Source organism: Choristoneura fumiferana, chromosome 5 (assembly GCF_025370935.1).
Source record: "Choristoneura fumiferana chromosome 5, NRCan_CFum_1, whole genome shotgun sequence".
In the NCBI taxonomy this organism is placed as follows: domain Eukaryota; kingdom Metazoa; phylum Arthropoda; class Insecta; order Lepidoptera; family Tortricidae; genus Choristoneura; species Choristoneura fumiferana.
Genome location: NC_133476.1, coordinates 14,362,253 through 14,382,820, shown reverse-complemented (window position 1 = coordinate 14,382,820; position 20,568 = coordinate 14,362,253). Strand labels below are relative to the sequence as shown.

General features: G+C 35.4%; 2 protein-coding genes across 2 annotated transcripts; both read right to left on the bottom strand.

The window, feature by feature from the left end:
* Positions 1–5: 5 nt before the first annotated feature.
* LOC141428242 (adenylate kinase 9) lies at positions 6–12,760 on the bottom strand. Its single transcript, XM_074088104.1, has 11 exons — positions 12,571–12,760; positions 10,884–11,069; positions 4,945–10,401; positions 4,244–4,309; positions 3,715–4,018; positions 3,334–3,411; positions 2,717–2,814; positions 2,069–2,209; positions 1,809–1,905; positions 902–1,049; positions 6–260 (listed from the first exon to the last, which is right to left on the bottom strand). Exons 2-11 carry the CDS (start codon positions 11,066–11,068, stop codon positions 175–177), a joined length of 6,660 nt encoding a protein of 2,219 aa, XP_073944205.1. The 5' UTR covers position 11,069; positions 12,571–12,760; the 3' UTR covers positions 6–174.
* A 1,278-nt stretch (positions 12,761–14,038) lies between these two features.
* LOC141428241 (protein Asterix) lies at positions 14,039–16,483 on the bottom strand. The gene is made up of 4 exons (XM_074088103.1): positions 16,301–16,483; positions 16,099–16,210; positions 14,742–14,857; positions 14,039–14,196 (listed from the first exon to the last, which is right to left on the bottom strand). Exons 2-4 carry the CDS (start codon positions 16,208–16,210, stop codon positions 14,098–14,100), a joined length of 327 nt encoding a protein of 108 aa, XP_073944204.1. The 5' UTR covers positions 16,301–16,483; the 3' UTR covers positions 14,039–14,097.
* Positions 16,484–20,568: the final 4,085 nt, after the last annotated feature.

Here is a 20,568-nt window from a genome sequence, read left to right as displayed (position 1 = left end):
ATCAACAAGCTTTATTACATTTATTAGAGAATAGATATTAAATATGTAATGACATTACTTATTGTAAATAAAAAAAATCCTCATTAAAACCTTGCGTTAGGCGACGTGCAGTAAACTGTAGAGTACTAGGTTAAAGTACAGGAAATGAACGACTATTAGGAGGACCTTGTCACGTCATTTCTTCTTGGCGTCCTTTAAACCGGCGCCAGCGTTGAACTTGAAGAAAATAATGTCCCCGTCCTCGACCACATAATTGCGTCCTGTGTAGAAAGAAAACCGACTGACCTATACTTGGTTTGGACAAGTAATTAACTAAATGCAAACCATCTTCAGCTGGAAGATTTGGTACATTCAAGGATTTTAAACATTTTACTTATCTATCATTGTAATACAAACTAGACTAGTGTATTTCAATACAGCAATGTCAAAGTTTAGATAGTTTAATGGCGGAATTTCAATATTTAAGACACCGATTGACGTTATTTTGTTTACATTTAGTTAATTAACTAAACGTTTCACGTATAGGACTCTTCAAGGTTAGAGTGAATAGGCCATATAATATTACTGAACCAGTTTTCATCAGGTGAAATAGGGGTCAATCGCTGGTCAGTTTTATGTAAAAAATAAAATTAAAAGGCCGTGGTAATCTGGTGGTCTGTCTTGTGGCCTCTCAAGCAGAGGGTCAATCAAACCCAGGTTTGTACCTCTGTTTTTTTCTCAAATTACATTAGAAATTTACCATGAGCTTTACGGTAATTTTAATCCCGAATATTTCAACAGAATAGCGTTGTAACGGTTTTCTGCCAAAAAGACGATTTGGACAATTAGGTTCGATCTTGCTGAAATATTTTAGATAAATTAGAAAACATCTTATAATTCTATAATGTTATATTGTCTGTACCTTGTTGCCGGTATTTGCCGGCAGATTTGCATGCAGCCTCGGACCCCTCCTCTTTGAAGTCTTTGTAATGCATCACCTCAGCCATGATGAAACCTTTCTCGAAGTCAGTGTGAATTCTGCCAGCAGCTTGCGGCGCTTTCGTCCCTTTCTGTAAATAATGTTTTCAAAATTTGACATTGGATCCGCCACTGTAATCGTTTTCAAACTATTTGAAGCTGCCGAGAAACGGTGGCTACTGACCGCCGCCAGTGGCTCCGAGATGTCGCCTGTTGACTTTTTGAACGTAAAAGATGCATCAATATGGAAAACCGGCCAAGAACGTGTCGGACACGCCCAAAATAGGGTTCCGTAGCCATTACGAAAAAAACAAGTCATATTTTTCTAAGGATTTCGTATTTTATACGGAATCTTCCATAGTTTCGGTATATTTTATACCTTAGGCTGCTATTTACTCTTAAACTACTAATAATTCTCAAGCAAACTTAACCATTATAGTTTTCCTTGAAAGTTTGATATACTTACTACCATCCTGATTTTTTTTCAAAACAAATCACTGAATCGAAAAATCGTCTTAGCAAACCCCTAATAGTTTTAAAATACCTATTAAACGATACCCCGCACTATAGGTTTGGATGAGAAAAAAAATCACCCCCACTTTACGTCTATGGGACCCTAAAGAAAAAAAAAATTTTTTTTATTGTACCATTATGTCGGCATAGTAAACATATATATCCGTGCAAAATTACAGCTTTCTAGCATTTATAGTCCCCGAGCAAAGCCGCGGACGGACGGACAGACAGACAGACAGACATGGCGAAACCATAAGGGTTCCGTTTTTGCCATTTTGGCTCCGGAACCCTAATAAAAAGGCCCCAACGGCATTTACGGTCAAGCAGGAACAAATTACCTGTATGATCCAGGCTTTGACTTCGTCAGCGCCAGCAGTAAAGAAGTACTCCAGATTCAAAGCCTTGTAACCTTGTATGATGATTTTATCCAAAGCACTGGAAAAATAAAAGCAATTTTTCTATCAACAAAGAATAAAATATTAAGATCCTTCTGAAGGTTCTACAACCCATATACCTACTCTAATGAAGGATGTAACAGTACAAATTATAGTTTAATTGATTAATTATTATGTCTGTATGAAATGCATAATAAATCTACCTGGTAATGCCATGTTCCTTCAAAAACGCTTTTCTCTCCTCAGGGTCCATATCCATTAGTTTAGTTTCTAAGACACCAGAGAACGGTACCAGCGGCGCTCCGGGGTCGTTCTTGTCAATCCATTCCTTCAGTTTAGGTAACCTTTAGAAAAACCGAAAATTACGTTCGTTATAGAGTCTGACATAAGCAAAGTAAACTTCGTTTCGGCAACCCTAAAAATCAACCCAGCAAGCAACAATGTAAATCAACATTCCATTGTAACAAATGTAAAGTTGGGTATTCAACTTCGCACGAATATGCGAACCAAAGACACATAGTAAGACAAACGTGTGTCGGCGTTTGACTTATATCAAAGCACACGAACCTGGAAGCTTTGACAGCGCTCGATTGTTTTCGTACCTTATCGTTTGCGTATCTACAAATGTTTGTGCGCATAGAGTGCCCCTTGTATTATTTGAGAGATATTTTAATTTCTGTAATATATGTTGCCAATCCCAATTTTTATACAAGAGCAGATAAGCCAAACGCTGTATTGTTTTAAGTGGACGTCGTCACAATCGCTTTCACTATCCTTTTCCAATGCCTTTTAATACTCAGCAACTACTAGCAAGTAAAGAATTTCATACAATTTCGATGACTGACACTCACCATTTGTTCTTCTTTCTGATGTAATCCTTTTCCGACAAATTGACAAGGTATAGAGCTGGTTTGGATGTAATAAATAAGTATCTATTCAGCACTTCAATCTGAAAGATATTCCATATATAAAGTACAAATAAGAGTTCGCGCTAGTATCGTGGGGTTTTTTTTTTATTCGACTGGATGGAAAACGAGCAAGTGGGTCTCCTGATGGTAAGAGATCACCACCGCCCATAAACATCTGCAACACCAGGGGTATTGCAGATGCGTTGCCAACCTAGAAGCCTAAGATGGAATACCTCAAGTGCCAGTAATTTCACCGGCTGTCTTACTCTCCACGCCGAAACACAACAGTGCAAGCACTGCTGCTTCACGGCAGGATTAGCGAGCAAGATGGTGGTAGCAATCCGGGCGGACCTTGCACAAGGTCCTACCACCTGCAGACACCTGCCTTAGACAACTTTGCAATTTGTGTTACGTTTGTGATTGGTTGAATAACTAAATGAGCCCATCGCAAGCAAGATTGTAAGTTCAGACGAACGTCACGATACTAACGCCATCTAGCGATATATAACCTGTCAAGAAACCCTCATTGAGATGATTGCTTTGTTAATAAATATACTTACATCAGCAGCACTCCAATCTCCGAAACGTATATGTTTCTTCTCATCAACTAAATGAGCCTTTATCTTCAACAAGGTGTCCTGAAACACATATAAATAGTGTCTACAGTGTCAGTTTTCTATGAAATGACAAGTGTTAAACACATTTAAAGAGTGTTCACTTTTTGTGGTAAGACCTAACACTAAACTTTTGATTGATGGTGCCCGTGAGGTTAAAAAAAAAATCTAAATGAACCAAGTTTCTTGTGGCGACACAGACCTAAATTTTGAATCTGAGGCATTTTGGTATTCATTGGTTAGTTAGATCCTTACTACTCTAAGTTACTACTGCTAGTTTCAAAGGTGATAATCCTTATCAAAACGACTGACAATTTATAAACTTACATATTCAGGCTTCAGTTTTTTGTCTGCGCCGCGGTTGACTACGCGCTCGAGTTTGTCCAGCCCCGCTAACAGCTGTTCTTCATCTTTCAACCGCAATTCCTCTGCAATCGTCTCTAGATCTCGTACAGGGTTAACTTCACCATCTACGTGGATGACATCCTCGTCGTCGAACGCACGACAAAGGTTAAAGATGGCGTCGCAAGCTTTGATATGGGACAAGAAAGCGTTGCCCAGCCCTTGACCTTCAGCTGCGCCTTTCACGAGCCCAGCGATGTCGACCACATTTAAAAATGCTGGCACTTTGCTGAAAAAATAAGCCATACTGGTAAAGGAATCCCGCAGCTTATTCTCTTAGAAAAAGTGAAAATTCAAAAGTTGGTTTTTAGTTTGCGTTATACAAATAAGATGGTGATTGCAGTGATACTGTGGAGCAGTTAAAGTACACTAGCGCCTGCAGCAATATTGTGTTCACAATACATGTTAAAGTATTCAGGTGGTCCAACCTAAAGTAGGCGATAAATTTACTCACCTAGCGGGCTTATGGTACTCGCACAGAAAGTCGTATCGCTCATCCGGTACGGGTACCCTACTTGCTGAAACAAAACATCCAGGTCAGACATCTAATATAAAACAGTATTCAAAATAACGCAATTTTAGATGAAATACCAACCTAAATTGAAAGATTGTTTAAAAAGCATGTCATTTGAATGAAAGACAATAATATAGTAAATGTTATGAAGATCATAAAAGTCGTATAACATACAAAACAAAAAAAACACTTCTTTTAACACAAAATAACACGGTCACGTTTGCCAAAAACAAAATACAATTATTTATTAACTAATTACATTATGTCAATACTTATTTCTTGAAAAAAAAAAAACTTATCGAAAGAATGAAGTACGAAGAACAGAAAGGCTAGTTTTTCCAGTTCTGGTTTCACTGGGCGTTCTCGAATAGTTTTTACTTGAATAGCAACATGTCGGATATTGGGCAAAGGGATTTTCCATGCTCCGCATACGTAATCCGATGTCTAACATAAGCTTGCATCTGGCTTCGTACGTAGTGAAAGATCTAATATACCTAGGTAAAAAGGTCTTATCGAGACGTGTGTTATGTGTTTTAAGATATAAGGCTATGTAAAGTAAACCTGACAACTGAATATTCAACCCAGGATACTTTGGTCTCAACACGTTTACGGAACAACAAGCCTCGGTTATAAGATTTCCCAGTGTTTGCTCAAGATAACCAATATGCGGCAGGTTTTTTAGTGACAGCTCTGAAAATATTTTGGCATCTTTAAAGACAACAATATCATGATATAACTGAGGTTTAGCTAAGAACTTTTTCTGGCAATTCTCGGAGCAAAACAAATAGGTTTTATCTTTGTAGCTGGCGGCGAACTTGTTGGTTCCTCTTTCAAGTTTCTGCGCAGGTAAGTTTTCCGCATAAGTTACAATACAAATTCCATTTTCGTAAACGAGTGAAATATTGACCGTTTTTACAACTGCAGGTGTTTCAGGAATTTGGACTTTTCGAGTAACTAAGTAATAGTCTGGATGTTTTAATACCAAACCCATGTGATCGCTACAAACCCAGTAATATCGATTTTTAAATTCGACTACACCCCTTTTATCAACAGGAAATCTGCTGTGCCTATACGTATTCTTACGTAGGCAAATTGGACACATATCTTTATAACTAGACATTTTCTGTTCAAATACTTGGTTAGAAATACACATTACATCTGCAGATACAATCTGCGTTTGCACTTTCGTCAAATAATGATGAACTCTTGGTGTAATCCAATTTATTCTATCGATAGCGTCTTTCAGACATTTCCACCTGGATTCATTACCGTTCAGCACATAAATGTTTTGCAAATCATTTTTTATCCAATCCCTAACGGAATCACTTTTTTCTAACCACTTTGTAAACCTATCTTCAATGAATGGTCTTGAATAAGGCGGTTTATATTTTAAAATGTCTAAGAATACTTCATTCTGGGAACTATTAAGCACAGTCTCCTTATCGCTCGCTACATCAAATATGACAAGTGGATAGAGCCCGATATTTAATAATTCCATTGCTTCTGGAGAATTTTCAGGAAATCCATCGAACACAAAACCATTGATAAGTGCTCGGTGGTCCATAACCACTGTTTGGACAGCTTTTACTATAAGATCAGTTGCAATACATTCTCCTTTACTCAAAGCGGACATCATTTTGGACGCCAATTCTGTCCAGTGCATATTGTCTAGCACATGACGTAAGACCATACCCTTTGATATGCATAATAAACCGAATTTTTTGGCCAGTTTCATTGACAAATAACTTTTTCCTGACTTAGGTGGTCCGATTACACTAATTCGCAGAGGATATTGTACAAATTTTTTAATATTATTATTTTGAATATATTTAAGTGGGTCGGATCGAAATTTTTTGACACATTGTTCTCCACTAAGGAAATAGATATAAGACCTATAAACAACTGTATAAATTGCATCTTTAGACTTCATAACTTTATAGGGATTCAAAATAAGATTTGGGTTTTCAAAAATGTGTACAGGACACATGCGATTAAATTTGCTTAAAAAGTAAAATCCTTCTGCTAGTAAAGTTTCTGCCACGTCAGGTACAATAATAAATGTTTGTTCTAATAGTGACTGGCATCTATCTCTCACATTTGCAAGTTTTGCCAAAACAAATCTGAAAACTTTGTACAGTGGTTTAGTATTGTTTATGGAGATAGTCTTAATTTTTTGTTCTGATACAATATCCTTTAAACTTTGAATGTTTTCATCATCCACCTCATATAAGCTCTCTACTGTTCCTTCGATTCTTTCTCGAGCTTCGTCTGGCTTCTCCCATTCACTTGAATCAACGGGTTCTGGAAGTTCTATTATTAATTCGTTATAAGCAGTTACCAAGTTTTCGTCAACTTCTGCTGATTCCGATGGATCGGCATCTATTTTAACACTTTCGTTGGACGGCGGTTTAATAGGTTCTTCTGGTGGCACAACACCATTTATAATTTCGTCACAAAGCAGTTTGGAAACTAATGTTTTTGTTATTAAATCGAGCCATTCTGTTTTTAAAGCATTAAACTTCATTCTAGACAAGCGTTTGGCTTCGTTCATCTGGGCTTTCCACGTTTGAAACATATTGGGTGCTATTCTCTCAACTGAAATTTCTGAACTTCCTTCCGTCTCGACAATCAAATCAGGGACACAGTAGCACGCCAACATATCTTCAACGTCTGAAGGCATACGCGGAAATCCATCTAAAACAAAGCCAGTGCTTGAAAAAGGTTTTTTAAACCAAATTTTTTTAATTAACTTTTGCATCAATATAGACAAAAGCGGTGAACCCTGTTCAAAGTAGCTTTTAACCATTCGTCTGAATTCACTTTCATTCGCTAAAAGGTCGGCTTCAAAGTTTTGGTTTTCTTCGTCCATCTGGAGTTCTGCAGCACCTTCTTCGTCAACTGGTGTATCAGTAAAACTATTTTCGTATTTACGACCAACTTTCTTAAAATGTCGAGGGATTAGATAATCGTTCACAAATTCAGCAAAATCAATGTGTATTAAGCCAAGTTCCTTCGCAATAAATTTAGCAATTGTCGTCTTTCCACTACCAATAGATCCTATGACACAGATTCTTAAACAAGGTATATCTTTAAATGGTTTGTTATAGGTCTGATATTTAGTCACATCCTTTACAAACGTCTCATTCAAACATTCTTCTTTAGAAAAGAAATGGAGTTTGTTATTATATTTTAAAGAAAACTCGGACTTTCCTTCCCATAGAACGCCGTGATCGTAATAGGCAATGGGACAGTAGATGTTTGTATCGCATAAGAAGTAGGGCATATTAAACGTTAGTAAGTCTCTTGGCGTATCTTCGCCTTCGTCTCCCTGTTCAGGTTCCTCTGATTCACCTGGTACACAAGGCAAATAATAACACTGGCGAAGTTTTAATAGGACTTCCTCAGTAATTTCTACATCGGATTTATTTTCCAGTTCAACTTCTATGAAACCTTTATTGAACTCTTCTAATTTGGTTTTAATTGCTTCCCAATTTTCTCGAAATTGATCAATGGATTCAGCTGTTATCGCAGTGGTAGCCGTAGTATCGGGAGGCACAGAACCTTGGTCCGATTGTTCAGAAATATAACTCATGACATTATTGTGACAGTCGTGAAGGATAATTTGTATATCTATCAATTTTGTATCTGAAGGCTTCTTGGTTCGAAGTTTAGTCTTGATTAATGGATCATTAGCTAAGAGAAATCGTTCCTCGTAATGCTTCATACATTTGTCAATAGCGGCATATTGTTCAAGCAGTTCTGGTTCAATTTCCCTATTCTCGATTAGAGCTATAGTATAATCAGGCGTGAAATTAAAATCAGACAAAAACCCCCAAAATTCTTGGTCTAGTGGGAATCCATCAATAACCCATTTGCCATATTGTGCCTCATTGTTGGTTTCTTCAGCAGTTTTTTTATCTATTTCATCTAGAATTCGGGACAATTCATTCATTAATTCTTCAGTAGTAGGTTCAATTTCCTTTTGTAATTCATTTGTCACAATGTATTTATTAATTGCTGCAGATACATCTTCATCACCAAGAACAGGCGTGAGAGGTTTAGGTGTTGGAGTAATTAGGGCTATTGGAGCATGTAATATCAAAACATTTTTATTCATAACTGCTAGCCTGGTTTGTTCAACATCATCAATATAAGGAAGGAAGGACAAATGGTCTCGAAGCTCTTCCATTCTCAATATCATTTCTGGGTCAGGCGGAGGTTTCTCTATTTGTTCTGGTTCATGTTCATCTAACTTTTCTTCTTCGTCACTCTCCAAGCTATCTATTAATAAAGTAAAATATTCTTCAAGAGGTATTAAAGTGGATTTATGCCATAAATCCAGCTCATTCATTCGTTCAGATTCAATTTTTTGCCACTCAGCAAATCTCGCGTCCTCTATTGTGGCAATAATTTCTGACAGAATACTTTTAGAATAGGATTGGAATTTTTTTTTCCTTTCTATGTCTAAAAATGTTTCATAACAAATATAATGTGCGTCAAAAATCCACTCGAGGCATTTAGAAATCATTGTTTTTCCTGAACTTTTAGTACCGATAATTATGGCCCTACAAGTTGGTTCTAAATACTTCATCTTTAGGAAAGGTCTTGGATTTCTACAAAATTGTATCATTGATGAAAGTGTAGACATAAGATAAACATGTTTAAAAAGCGTTACAGCAAATTTGGCATTGCCCCTGGATGACTGCCTTTTTTTGAGCTCTATTGGACATCTATTAAACCAAGGTGATGAATATCTATTAAAACTCACACCATCACTACGAATTACATTTAACTGTTCAACTGTTTGCCAGAATTCATCCATGTCATCTGGAGCTTCTTCCATATACATAGGTTCAGGAACAAGAACTGGTTTCACAGGCAACATTAACAGTCTTTCTGAAACATGGCTCATCATTTGGTAAACTGTGGTGCAGCCATCTAATTTAATAATAAATTTGGGGTCAAACTCTTTTAGTTTCATGTCTATAAATGTCAACAGGCATTTCCTGTAGTTACACATTTGCTCTACAGAGTTTTCTTTGTAATTCATTGGTTGTCTACAGTTATACTTGGGATTAAATGTGTGGGTCTCATAACGTTCAGCGGGATTTTTCATAGTATATTTAGTGGGCCACCGTAAATCGGATGGGTTTTTACTAGGAATAGATTCATAAGTGTTTGAGGTGTTCATATAATTCAAATATGTATGTTCTTTCTTGAAAACTGCGTCTTTATCGGGACATGTGATGTAAATTATAATATCAGGCATCATAGATAGATTCATAATTTGATCAAACTGTTTCAGTAATACTTTATTTTTAGAGTCCATGAATGCTTTTTTGTATGTGATAATATTAGAGCATTGTTCTAACAAAAATTTTGGTAGCTCAACAGGAGTCTCTTCTTCCTCTCCATTTTCTTCTTCAGGTTCATGTTCTTCTTCTGCTTCTTCTTCGCCTGGGACTTCACTACTTTGAGATGTGGTAGGAGACTCTTTTGTCTCTTTAGTCTTCTTTGATTTCTTTTTCTTCATGTTGACTATGACATCAAACAGAAAATCATCAATAGCTAATATGGATTCTTCACCATAAAAACTCTCAATTAAATACTTTTCATCCCAACTTGATGTTACAAGAGGTAAACCAGACATAACATAACCTCTATGCTTCACTGCAGGTGATTCTAACTTTTTTTTAATTATTGGGAAAATAACATCAAATTTGCAAGCCTTATTGTGCCTCAGATTGAAGTCTATACATCTTCCAGTAGGACTGTTCTGTTCTATTTCATCCATTAATGCATTTTTAGGACACATATGAATGCAGTTTAGCTTTTTAGAAATTGCTTCACCAAGTGAGTAAGCTCCTGTTCCAGGTTTGCTAAGTATTAGATAGCAAGTTGGTTTTGAACTCAAAAATACCTCATGAGCATCAATGTCAGTCCAGGATGCACAGGATATTGGGTCAGTAGGCAATGGAGCATTTGTGTTATTTAGCCCTACTATTGCTGCTGCTAGTGGGGGGACCTTAAGATTATTACCAGTAATTATCTTATTAATCACATCAATTTGACCCCTGTAATTTATAGTTTTGTTGGCACTGCAATCTTTTACACCTTGCTTGTCTTCAACATCTAAATTACTTTTAAATGTCTCAAATTCAATCATTTTCAAAGATTACTAAATGAAAACATGATTCATCAATATGATTTGACAATTGTCAAATTATGGACAAATATGTTATTGACATTTCATCTTTTTTAACATTCTTAACAGCCAGTATCTAACAACTTAATTTTGCAGCATATAGGTTCTAATTGAAGTACCTATCTAATTGAGAATATTATGGATATAAAATGAACTTCACACATACTTAACTTGTCAATGACACAACATGCAATGAAAGGCAAAAATATTGAATAAGATTCCAGCAGAGCTTCACTTAGATAATCAAAAAAATACTAAAGAGTAATTTTAGTATACATAACAAACATAGAACATATTCATTTCAATACTTATTCAATATTTAATACATTTTAAATAGGAACATGATTTACTTAAATATGAATAAAACTGTGATACTTATTTTCATTAGGATCAATGGTACAGAATGGGAAGTTCTCGGCAGCAGCTTGGCTTTTTGTTAGCACATTGAAGAATGTTGACTTCCCAACATTGGGAACTCCAACAATGCCTACTCTTAAGTTTGTTCCCACTCGACCAATGAGAGGCTTTTTTTCAGGTTCTTCTACCTTTTTAGGTGGCATCCTAAAACAAACAACTGCAAGTATAATTATATTACATTAATACACATGTCATTCATGAGAGAGAGAGAGAGAGAGAGACATTTATTTACACATATTCAATACACAGAAAAAACATGTTAGGAAGAAATAATAATTTAAAAAACCGGCCAAGAGCGTGTCGGGCACGCCCAAGATTGGGTACCATAGCCATTACAAAAAAAAACAAGTAATATTATGCGCCTTATAACACAATTAAAACACTTACTACAGTCTTAAAATCTATTACCAGAAAAAAAGCGTATCTTCACGGCACTGCATCCTTTTGTTGAGAAGCGCAGTTTTTCGGCAATAACTCAAAAACGGTACATCCGATCATGTTGAAACCAATTTTTGTTGAAAGTATTTATTAAGCATTACCTTTCCATATTTTATGGACAAACGGTTTACAAGATAGAGGGGGGCACACAACTTTTGCTACTTTGGGAGCGATTATTTCCGGAAATCTTTTCAAGAGCTGTCAAACTATGTGCCACACGTTGATACGAGTTAAAAAAAAAAAAAACAATTTCTGTTACGTGTATGGAGTGTTCCCCCTATAAATATTTATTTTTGTAATTTAACTACAAAACTAAATAGCAGCTTTGACAAGACACCTGTACTCCAAATTTCATTGATATACATGGACAGACGGACGGACGGATGGACGGACAGACAGACAGACGGACTTGACGAAACTATAAGGGTTCCGTTTTTGCCATTTTGGCTCCAGAACCCAATAAAAAACATTGAATAGTATAAATTGGGGCCCACTCAGCATAATGTTGCAGCAAGCCACAACACTGTTTTTCAGTGAGACCCATATTAAAATATATGTATAAAACTGTCAGGGGCACTAGCTTTATTGCCTTTTCACTTTTTAGATGCTTCAAGGAAGCAACCAATAGGCTGCTATCTTTACTCTGCTACTTGAGTACAATAGGGTGATTGGTAAAACCGTAATTTCTTTCTATTGTGTAATAAATAATAAAGAATGTCATATTATGCAGAATCATGAAATCGTTTTTTTTTTTAATAAATGATGCGTTAATAAAGGTACTGCAATAAATTATTAAAGACTAGCTATGCACTACCTAGGTTATGCGGTGGCACTAAAATATCCTATGTTGATCAAGCTATCTCTATAAAATTCATCAAAATTGGTTCAGCGTTTCGACGTGAAAGCGTAACAGACAGACAGACAGACAGACAGACAGACAGAGTTACTTTCGCATTTATAATATTAGTAGGGAATAGTAGGAAGTAGGGATTTAAAGGAGTGCTTACGTTGCGGTCAAAATGAGGACTGTTTTACCATAAATATTATTCTAAGAGTTATTGCTACACCAATTCCAATTCGTACAGTCTAATTTAAAATGTTTTTTAACTAGTTTAATTCAGTTTATATTATAGGAAACAGGTGTTCTTGTGATAATTAACTGTAGTCGGCTAACCTCGAAACAACAATAATAACTACCCCGTCTTACCTGGCGAACTTTATCAATCACACCGAACACCCAGATAATACACTTGGCAGTAAGATTACGCTCGATTTTCGTGCGAAATTCTAGTTTTTTTAACGAAAATCAGCCAAGTTTGACAGTAAATTGCCGTATGGCAAAGACAAGAAAACTGGGGAGCATGGGGAATGGAGAGGAAAACGAAACGAAATGTCAATGTCACAGGTAATTAAAGTTTTTAATTTAGATTTTTGGCGTTGGATATAACACACATACAGCCAAGAAGTACAACGAAAAGTACAGCGTATAAACTTTTTAACAAAAAATGGAACCGACTTCAAAACCTTGAAAATCATTTTCTATTCTACTAGTTTTGAATTGAAGTCGGTGCCTCAGCACGAGCAATTTATTTTCAAGGTTTTTGAAGTCGGTTCCATTTTTTGTTAAAAAGTTTTTTTTTCATGTTTTTTAGTGATTTGTAGCCAAACTGAATCTAGCTCAATCACAGCATAGTTATATTATTATACAACAGATTACTTACCGGTACTTACGGTCTTCTTTATCAGGTCCAGTTCACCAAATGATACTTACTGAATGTAAATACTTGACTTGGTGTTAAAAATGCCAAATTCGCTATAGGTGTGCTTTAAAAATTAGAGGGTTGCCTTAGATTTCTCTAAGATTCCATCATCAGATCCTGAATTGGTGTCATGGGACCACCTCGGAAGTATGTCCTTCAGAACAAAATGAATTTTGAAATTCAGCCCACAATTGGCAGAGTTATCGCGTAACAAACACGCAAAAAAATACAGACGAATTGAGAACCTCCTCCTTTTTTGAAGTCGGTAGAAAAGAAAATCGGCCACGTGCACGCCACGCCAAGCATATGGTTCTGTAATTGTTTGACACAGGATGCGATAATTACAAACCATTCAATATTAAGTTTCGATCGACTATCTCTCTATCTTGCAAGGCGTACCTACATAGAGTACAACATATAAAAGAGTAGACATTTCCCATATCAAAAATTCCTTTCCTCGTTTGACTAAATGCGCCAAGGTGCTAAGCTAATAAAAATAGAGTAGAAATTATTAATGGATAGCGCCACTTTCTTCGTAACTTAATTTTTTGACTCAAACTGCTTATACAGGAAAAGTAGAAAAAAAACGTAAAAGGGATTTTATTATGTTTCTTTGGCGGCTTTCACCGCGCTTGACTCAGGGTCTGTATGACTACAATTTCTGTCAAGTTTTAGTTTTAATTTTATATACTTTCTACTGTTTTATTACATAGATAATTTTTTTACAGACTATTATTTCGCCAACGGAACCCTAAATTGAAAATTGTGTGTTACACACAGACCTGCTGCATTTTTAAACAACTTTGGACCAGAGTATTGGATAAAGTTATACAACGAGAGTACATATAATAATTAAAGGAACATACATCTCACTATTTAATGTGTTTATTTAAAAGGAACACTGAAACAAATGAGCATAATTCATAAATTTATAATTGTATCAACTGATGTAAATAAAATAACTATTGTTTATACTATGTTGTGAGTGCAGCCCACGGAGGTGACATTGGTTGTGGATTCTGAAGATAAGACATGACCACAGCAGAAATGGACAGCATGAAGGAGCTTACAATCTGAAATTAAAATTGAAAATATTAATTACATTCATGACTGTGCTAATTCCTTACAAAAGGTTGACATCTGAACTATTGATTGCAGATTATAAAGAGGCTGATTAAATATTGATCAAATAGAGATGTTGGGAGAGCAAGAACTTGTGAAAAAGTTTTCCCAAAGGATGACATGATGACAATAATACTAAGGGGCTGTTTCACCATCCATTGATGCTAATCAACCGACAATGTGATGCAGTCTCCGTCTATTCTAACAAAACAAATAGAGATGGCATCACATTTAACTGTCAGTTAACACTAATCAATGGATGGTGAAACAGCCCTTAAATGTTACACTTCAAGGTTATTAACTGTTAACTTAAAGAAAATAAACAAGGGCGCCACTTTTTCTGTTACAGTAAAAAAAATTATGTTAAATATGGCAATAATTCTGTTTTTTTTTTAATTTCTCACTTATTTTTCCATTGCCATACAAACTCTGGAAAATTAAATCTACACCAAATTTAATAGTTTCCTGCCAAAACAGTCAGGATGAAAGTCATAACCTGTTTAGTATCATCAGACACTCTGGAATTGGCGAAGCTGATACTGGAGCAGAACACAGCCGTCCACGCACACCACTTCAGACGCATCATCAGGCCACACATTGAGAAAACCATGCCTGAAATTAATTATTTTCCAAACTTAAAACTGGTGTACAAATTGCGCTCTGACGGTGTCCAATTGGTCTTCCAATGGATACCATCTCATGTTGGGGTGGGAGGCAAGTTGATAGAGTGGCTAAGTTAGCAGTAACGGATGGTTATGGTGCTGAGCTAATGCAATTAGCCAGGGAGAAGTGTTTTGCAAAATGGCAGGAAATGTTCAATATTGTATCCACAACTAAGGGCATTTGGTACGGCACCATAGAGAGTAAAATCTTCAAAGTACCCTGGTTTGATAATTCCAGCCTCCCCAGGGATCTTCTCGTGTGGGCTTTTCGTGTGCGGTCTGGTCACATTCCACTAAACAGTTTTTTGAATTTGATGAGAGTTGTGCAATCACCTTTGTGTATAGGTTGTAATAAGACTGTAGACCTAATTCACTTTCTTTTGGAATGTGATCAGAATAAGGACATCAGAGACAGGTATTTGGATGGTATGGGCTTGTTCAATGGAGGTGTAAATGTAATTCTGAGTCAACCGCTTTCAGAGAAAGCAATGCTGATTTACAGGTTCATTAGACAGGCCTTTGCACCCAGAGACGTGGCTTCAGTGCAACGGAGAGCGTAAAATTTGTAGTGTGGTGTATATAACTGAGGCTCCCCATGAGGCTGACATAGTCACATTTGGTGTACTAAAGCCTCGTTAAAATACTAGATTAAAAAAAAACAATGTTTGTGTATGAAGCTAATATAATTACCCACATATCAGCACTACTTCGAGAAAACCTTGTAGGTATCTTAAATCAATAACATAAAGTTCACCACCAGCTTTTTTAATAGTGACAATATACCTTAGGTACCCATGTTTGCAAAAAAATATAGCAACAACCTTGGACTGATACAATAGTATCTATCTAGAATGGATATCGCAAAAGTAAAGTGGAGGCTTAGGCCTGTTCCAAATTTCAAGTGGAACTTTAAGTCTTTACAAGAACAAGAAAACCTTGATACCCATCTACTTAATAAGTTTTTGAGTATTCTAAAGTGATGAACTCAAAATGTCATGAATTTTATCTTTACATGTAAAAGGTTTCTTTATTTGATTTTTATTGGAATGAACTTTGAGATAACAAGAACATTGCCTAACCGCTACTATGTAAATGAATTATTTGATACTAAAAGGTTCAGACTAAATTTAAGACTTAAAACTTACATGCTTTGCATATTGCAAGGGTTACGAGAAATTAGGGCATACATACCTAAAATGTTCATATAGTCTGTTGTAAGATCCTCTGCTGGGGCAGATGTGGGAGGCGGAGGTTTAAAGCGTCGCTCACGGTCCGCTCTTCGTGGGTCAGATGTCAACTGCATCTGAAATAAGTAACATGATCGCTTTATGATCTAGTTCCACTGAGTTGATAGACGTACGTGAGTTTAACAAAAACATGGAAGGTGATTTACCTTTTGTGATTTGAAAATTGGCCCACAAATAATTGAAATTTATGTCACACCGAATAATACCTAAAAACGTAGAGCTTGATAATTTATTGCTAGATGATAGCTAATTAAATTATATTTATGCAGCGAATGAACTCGCTTTTTTATCTAAAATGTCAAATTTATTAACTAAACGTCAAATGCTAAATGAATTAATGACATACGTCAGATGTCACCCCCCCCCCCCCCCCCATAATGTTGGTCAACTGATTTTGTTTTGGTCCAAAATGTACTACTGTACGATGTTTCGAAAAGCATGCAATGGCCCACATCAAGGTGAGGTAAAATAATTCCTACCTATACTGCAAGTTCTACGATCTGTTTTTCGTCATTTTAGCCTTTTCGGAACGTAATCGGGTTTTAATTATAGCCTAGAATTTTATTGAAAATGTATTTATTGTTTGAGGTAGTCTAGTCATTAATGGAATCCTTTGTATTTATTATAGTGGATCTTTTGACGATGATCTTTTTCTACATCATGCGGTCGTGAAATTAAATTGATGAAGTGGTCTGCGGGTCCATGTGGTTTTAGCGCCATCTAGTATTGAGTAGCAGTCTTCATGCAAGTAAAACATTATAGTGCCCAGATATGTAATCCAGTCACCTATACTTCGCTCTAAGTAAAATCAACATTAAATCAAATAAGCAATTTTTTGCATTAAAAATTAGGTACAAAATTTATCACCGCGACAGTAATTTTATAAAAAATAATATTTTAATAATTCTGTAAAAATCAGGCAAAAGTGCTGTAAGCCTATTTACTTAATAATTTACTAGTTTTATTTATGTTCTTTGTAAGACATGTAAAATTCACTTAATATTTTTAAAGGAACTTAAAACAGGCTTCATATTTTCAACAGTAAATAGTTATTTGTTATGCAAGGCTGGAAAGTAACTGTTTGGCACGAATGCTTATATTGAAAGCCGAGCAAGCGAAGGATTCATCAGTTTCAGGTTATGCTAGCTAGCTTATGCCAATGGCTTCTTCTATATCGCAGAATTCTCATCCCATGGAAATATAAAATAGGTACATCCACGTTCTTGTCTCCATAAAAAGAGGGAATTTCGAAGTCAAAGTAAAAAGTTCAGCTTTCTAGATCCGGGGTTTGGGTTGGACGTTGATAAGTGACTTAGCCAGTAATTTTTACATTTAACTAGCTGTTGCCCGCGGCTTCGCTCCCGTTGTATTTTTTTTTGTATTTTCTTCCATAAAAACCTTCTCATGACAGTAACGAACACAACAAAAAAAGAATTAGCGAAATCGGAACAATAGTTCCCGAGTTTTGCGCTTAGCAACACATTTTACGATTCATTTTTATTTATACAGATTATGCAAGTAGCTAAACCTACTTAAAATTAAAATAATCATTATGTACTTTATGTACATGTATGTAATTAATTGTGAATTTTTTCCCTCCAGTAGGTGCGTTCTGAATTTGACCACATATATATCTACCTATTTGTCGTCATTTTTTGTGAATAAAGACGATAATAACTTATGTAATAGAACAAAATGTAAAGAAATGTTATCTATTTTTTTGTTGGTATTAATAAATAACAACAATACTTATCTAATAACAAGAATGAAAACACTAACGCATTTATATTAATGAAATAATGACAAACCACGTTTCAGAACGTGTCATTGTGCTTTTTTTTCTCGGGTGTGTTTCCGAATCTCTTTTCATCATTTGATATCCTATTTTCTCCTTGTTTTTTTCTGTATTTTTTTGTAATTATAGACGCATTTGGAATAATTTCAGAAAACTGAAATGAGCTTTATTATTTTTTAAGAATAAAATAACAGATTAATTAACTGATTTAAATATTAATTCAACAATGTATGAAGAACTTTCTTTGTGAACACGTCAATATTCAACGCTTACTTTCTCAACCTATTATCTACCCGAAATGTAGGTATACAACAAATCGACACTATCGTACTTACCATAAAGATGATTCTAAAGCAATATTGTGGCCAGATACGAGGTTGTGAAAGTAAGTGGTCGATATGTGTTTTCAAGGCGGCACCCGTTCACGATAACGTTCGAATTTCAAAAACTCTTTCCAGCCAAGAGCATAAAAAGGGACTTTCCACGCAGATTTCGAAGGATAAAGACAGCTTTTTCGAGCTAGTGAGGTGAAAAGTTAATTAGGATAGTGGCATAAAAGTTAAGTAAGTATAGTTAAGGTATGTAAGGTAATATGTCTTTTTAACGCGCATTGAGACTTTTTGTACTTATTTTTGGTACTAATGTTATATCGGTTTAACAAAATATGTAATTTCCAATCATAATATTGGATTTAAAATGGTAATTATTTAAAATCCAATTACCAAATATTTGGCTTGAAAAATCTTTTTTTTTTCTGAATACAAATTAGACGTATTACGAAATAATCACTTGTGTTTTTATTTTATTTTATTTCCTGTTAGTTATATTATTTGTGGATTCAACTTGCGGGTCTAAAAACTGTATTATTGAAGCATATTTTGACACTAAATTTTCAGATAACATTTTTTCTCAAAAAAATGACCTATTTTAGGATAAGTATCCATTTTTTATACCATCTTTCGGAACCAAATTTTGATGGATTCGAAAATATAGGTTCTTAAAATTACACGTAAAAGCCAAAGCCATTTTAGAATTTTAATCAAAAAACTGTAGAATGACCAGGCTAATGTGTAAGATGTGTACGGGAAGTATCTATATAATCGTTTATACAAATATTATGTCAGTACGAGTAGTACCACGTAGCAAAGAAACCAAGGTCATCGGCTGGCGAAGGCCCAGGAGGGGGGGGGGGGCAACTTGATATTGAAAAAATTATGAATTGTAGGTAAAGTCGAGAGCCCATGAAGCTTTTCCCTTGTAGTAGGTACGAGCCTTACATCTACGGCGATTGTAATAACTTTGGTTTGGTTGCTTTACATTTGGCAACTTTTTAGAATCTCTGCCTCCCCTTAGCGACGCCCTTGAAAGGCACACCTACGCTATGTTGTAGGTAGGTTCTAGACGGTCTACCTAAAAGCGAGTAGGTAGGTATGCACATAGCAGCACATACTCCAATAAAAACACTTAACTACGAATTAAATAATGGTAAAAATATGCAAATAATCTCAATTAGTGTAACTGTTGTAAAAAAGGTAAAATTCCTTCGTGTTCGCAAAGCTATGGCCGCTATTGGTCAGAAATGGTCAGCGTGTAACGCCCACCGCCCGCGGCACGCTCACCTCACCCTGCCATTTACATGTGAAATCTAAAATAATAAACCATTTAAGCAACATACGTATGCTTGCTGTTAAGGGCGCACTAGAAACCTATTTATTTTAGGGGGATACCGACTGGATTAGTTTTAAATACTTACCTACATAGGTAGGTACTTATCTGATATTTTTCTACGCTGATATTTTTAAAATTTCGCTACGATTATTAATTAATTTATTTCAATTTTTCAAGATGTGAGTATTCTAAAAGGACATAACTGCAAAACTACCGCACAATAGATCCATAACTTTTGTCTAGTCTCTATTAAAAAAAAGATCACGTAGGTAAATCTGACGTAGAAGTTTTCAAAATGATGACAGCTCCTTTTTCTGGTGAAAAAGGCAAAGGAAACCATATCTATTCTGTGGTAGTGTTGGCGAATTCAGATTCTTTTTTGTATTTTTTAAATATGAAGAAATACAAATACAAATACACAAATACAAATATTTTATTCATATAAAATTGTACACGGTAATTATTATTTAAATATACAATAGGATATACCTACTAGGACATATAAACGTGTGCCTGAACTAGGATTCCCTGTGTTTCAGGCTTAATAGATCAAAAAGCTTATATTAAATATATAAATTATAATAAATATTTTCCCATGTTCAGGAGGCAAAACTCTTTCGATTCCTGTAGTAATTTACAGGTGTTCAAAAAATTAAATCTTGTCAATTAATGTCAATGTGTTTCAATTATAAAAGTCGAGAAATTCTTTTACACTATAAAAACAATTTACATTGAGCCATTTAGTAATTTCCTTTACAAATTTACTATATTCCATTTGTCTCAAGTCTGCTGAAATATTGTTGTATATAATACCTAATGCACATATATTATACGCATTTTTGCACGACAAGGAGGGTGGTATATATGCACTGTATATAGGTCCTTGTATTGAGCTCTCGGTTTATCTACAAAGACATCGGATCAGCTTCTTAAAAGTTCAGGGTGGTTTTT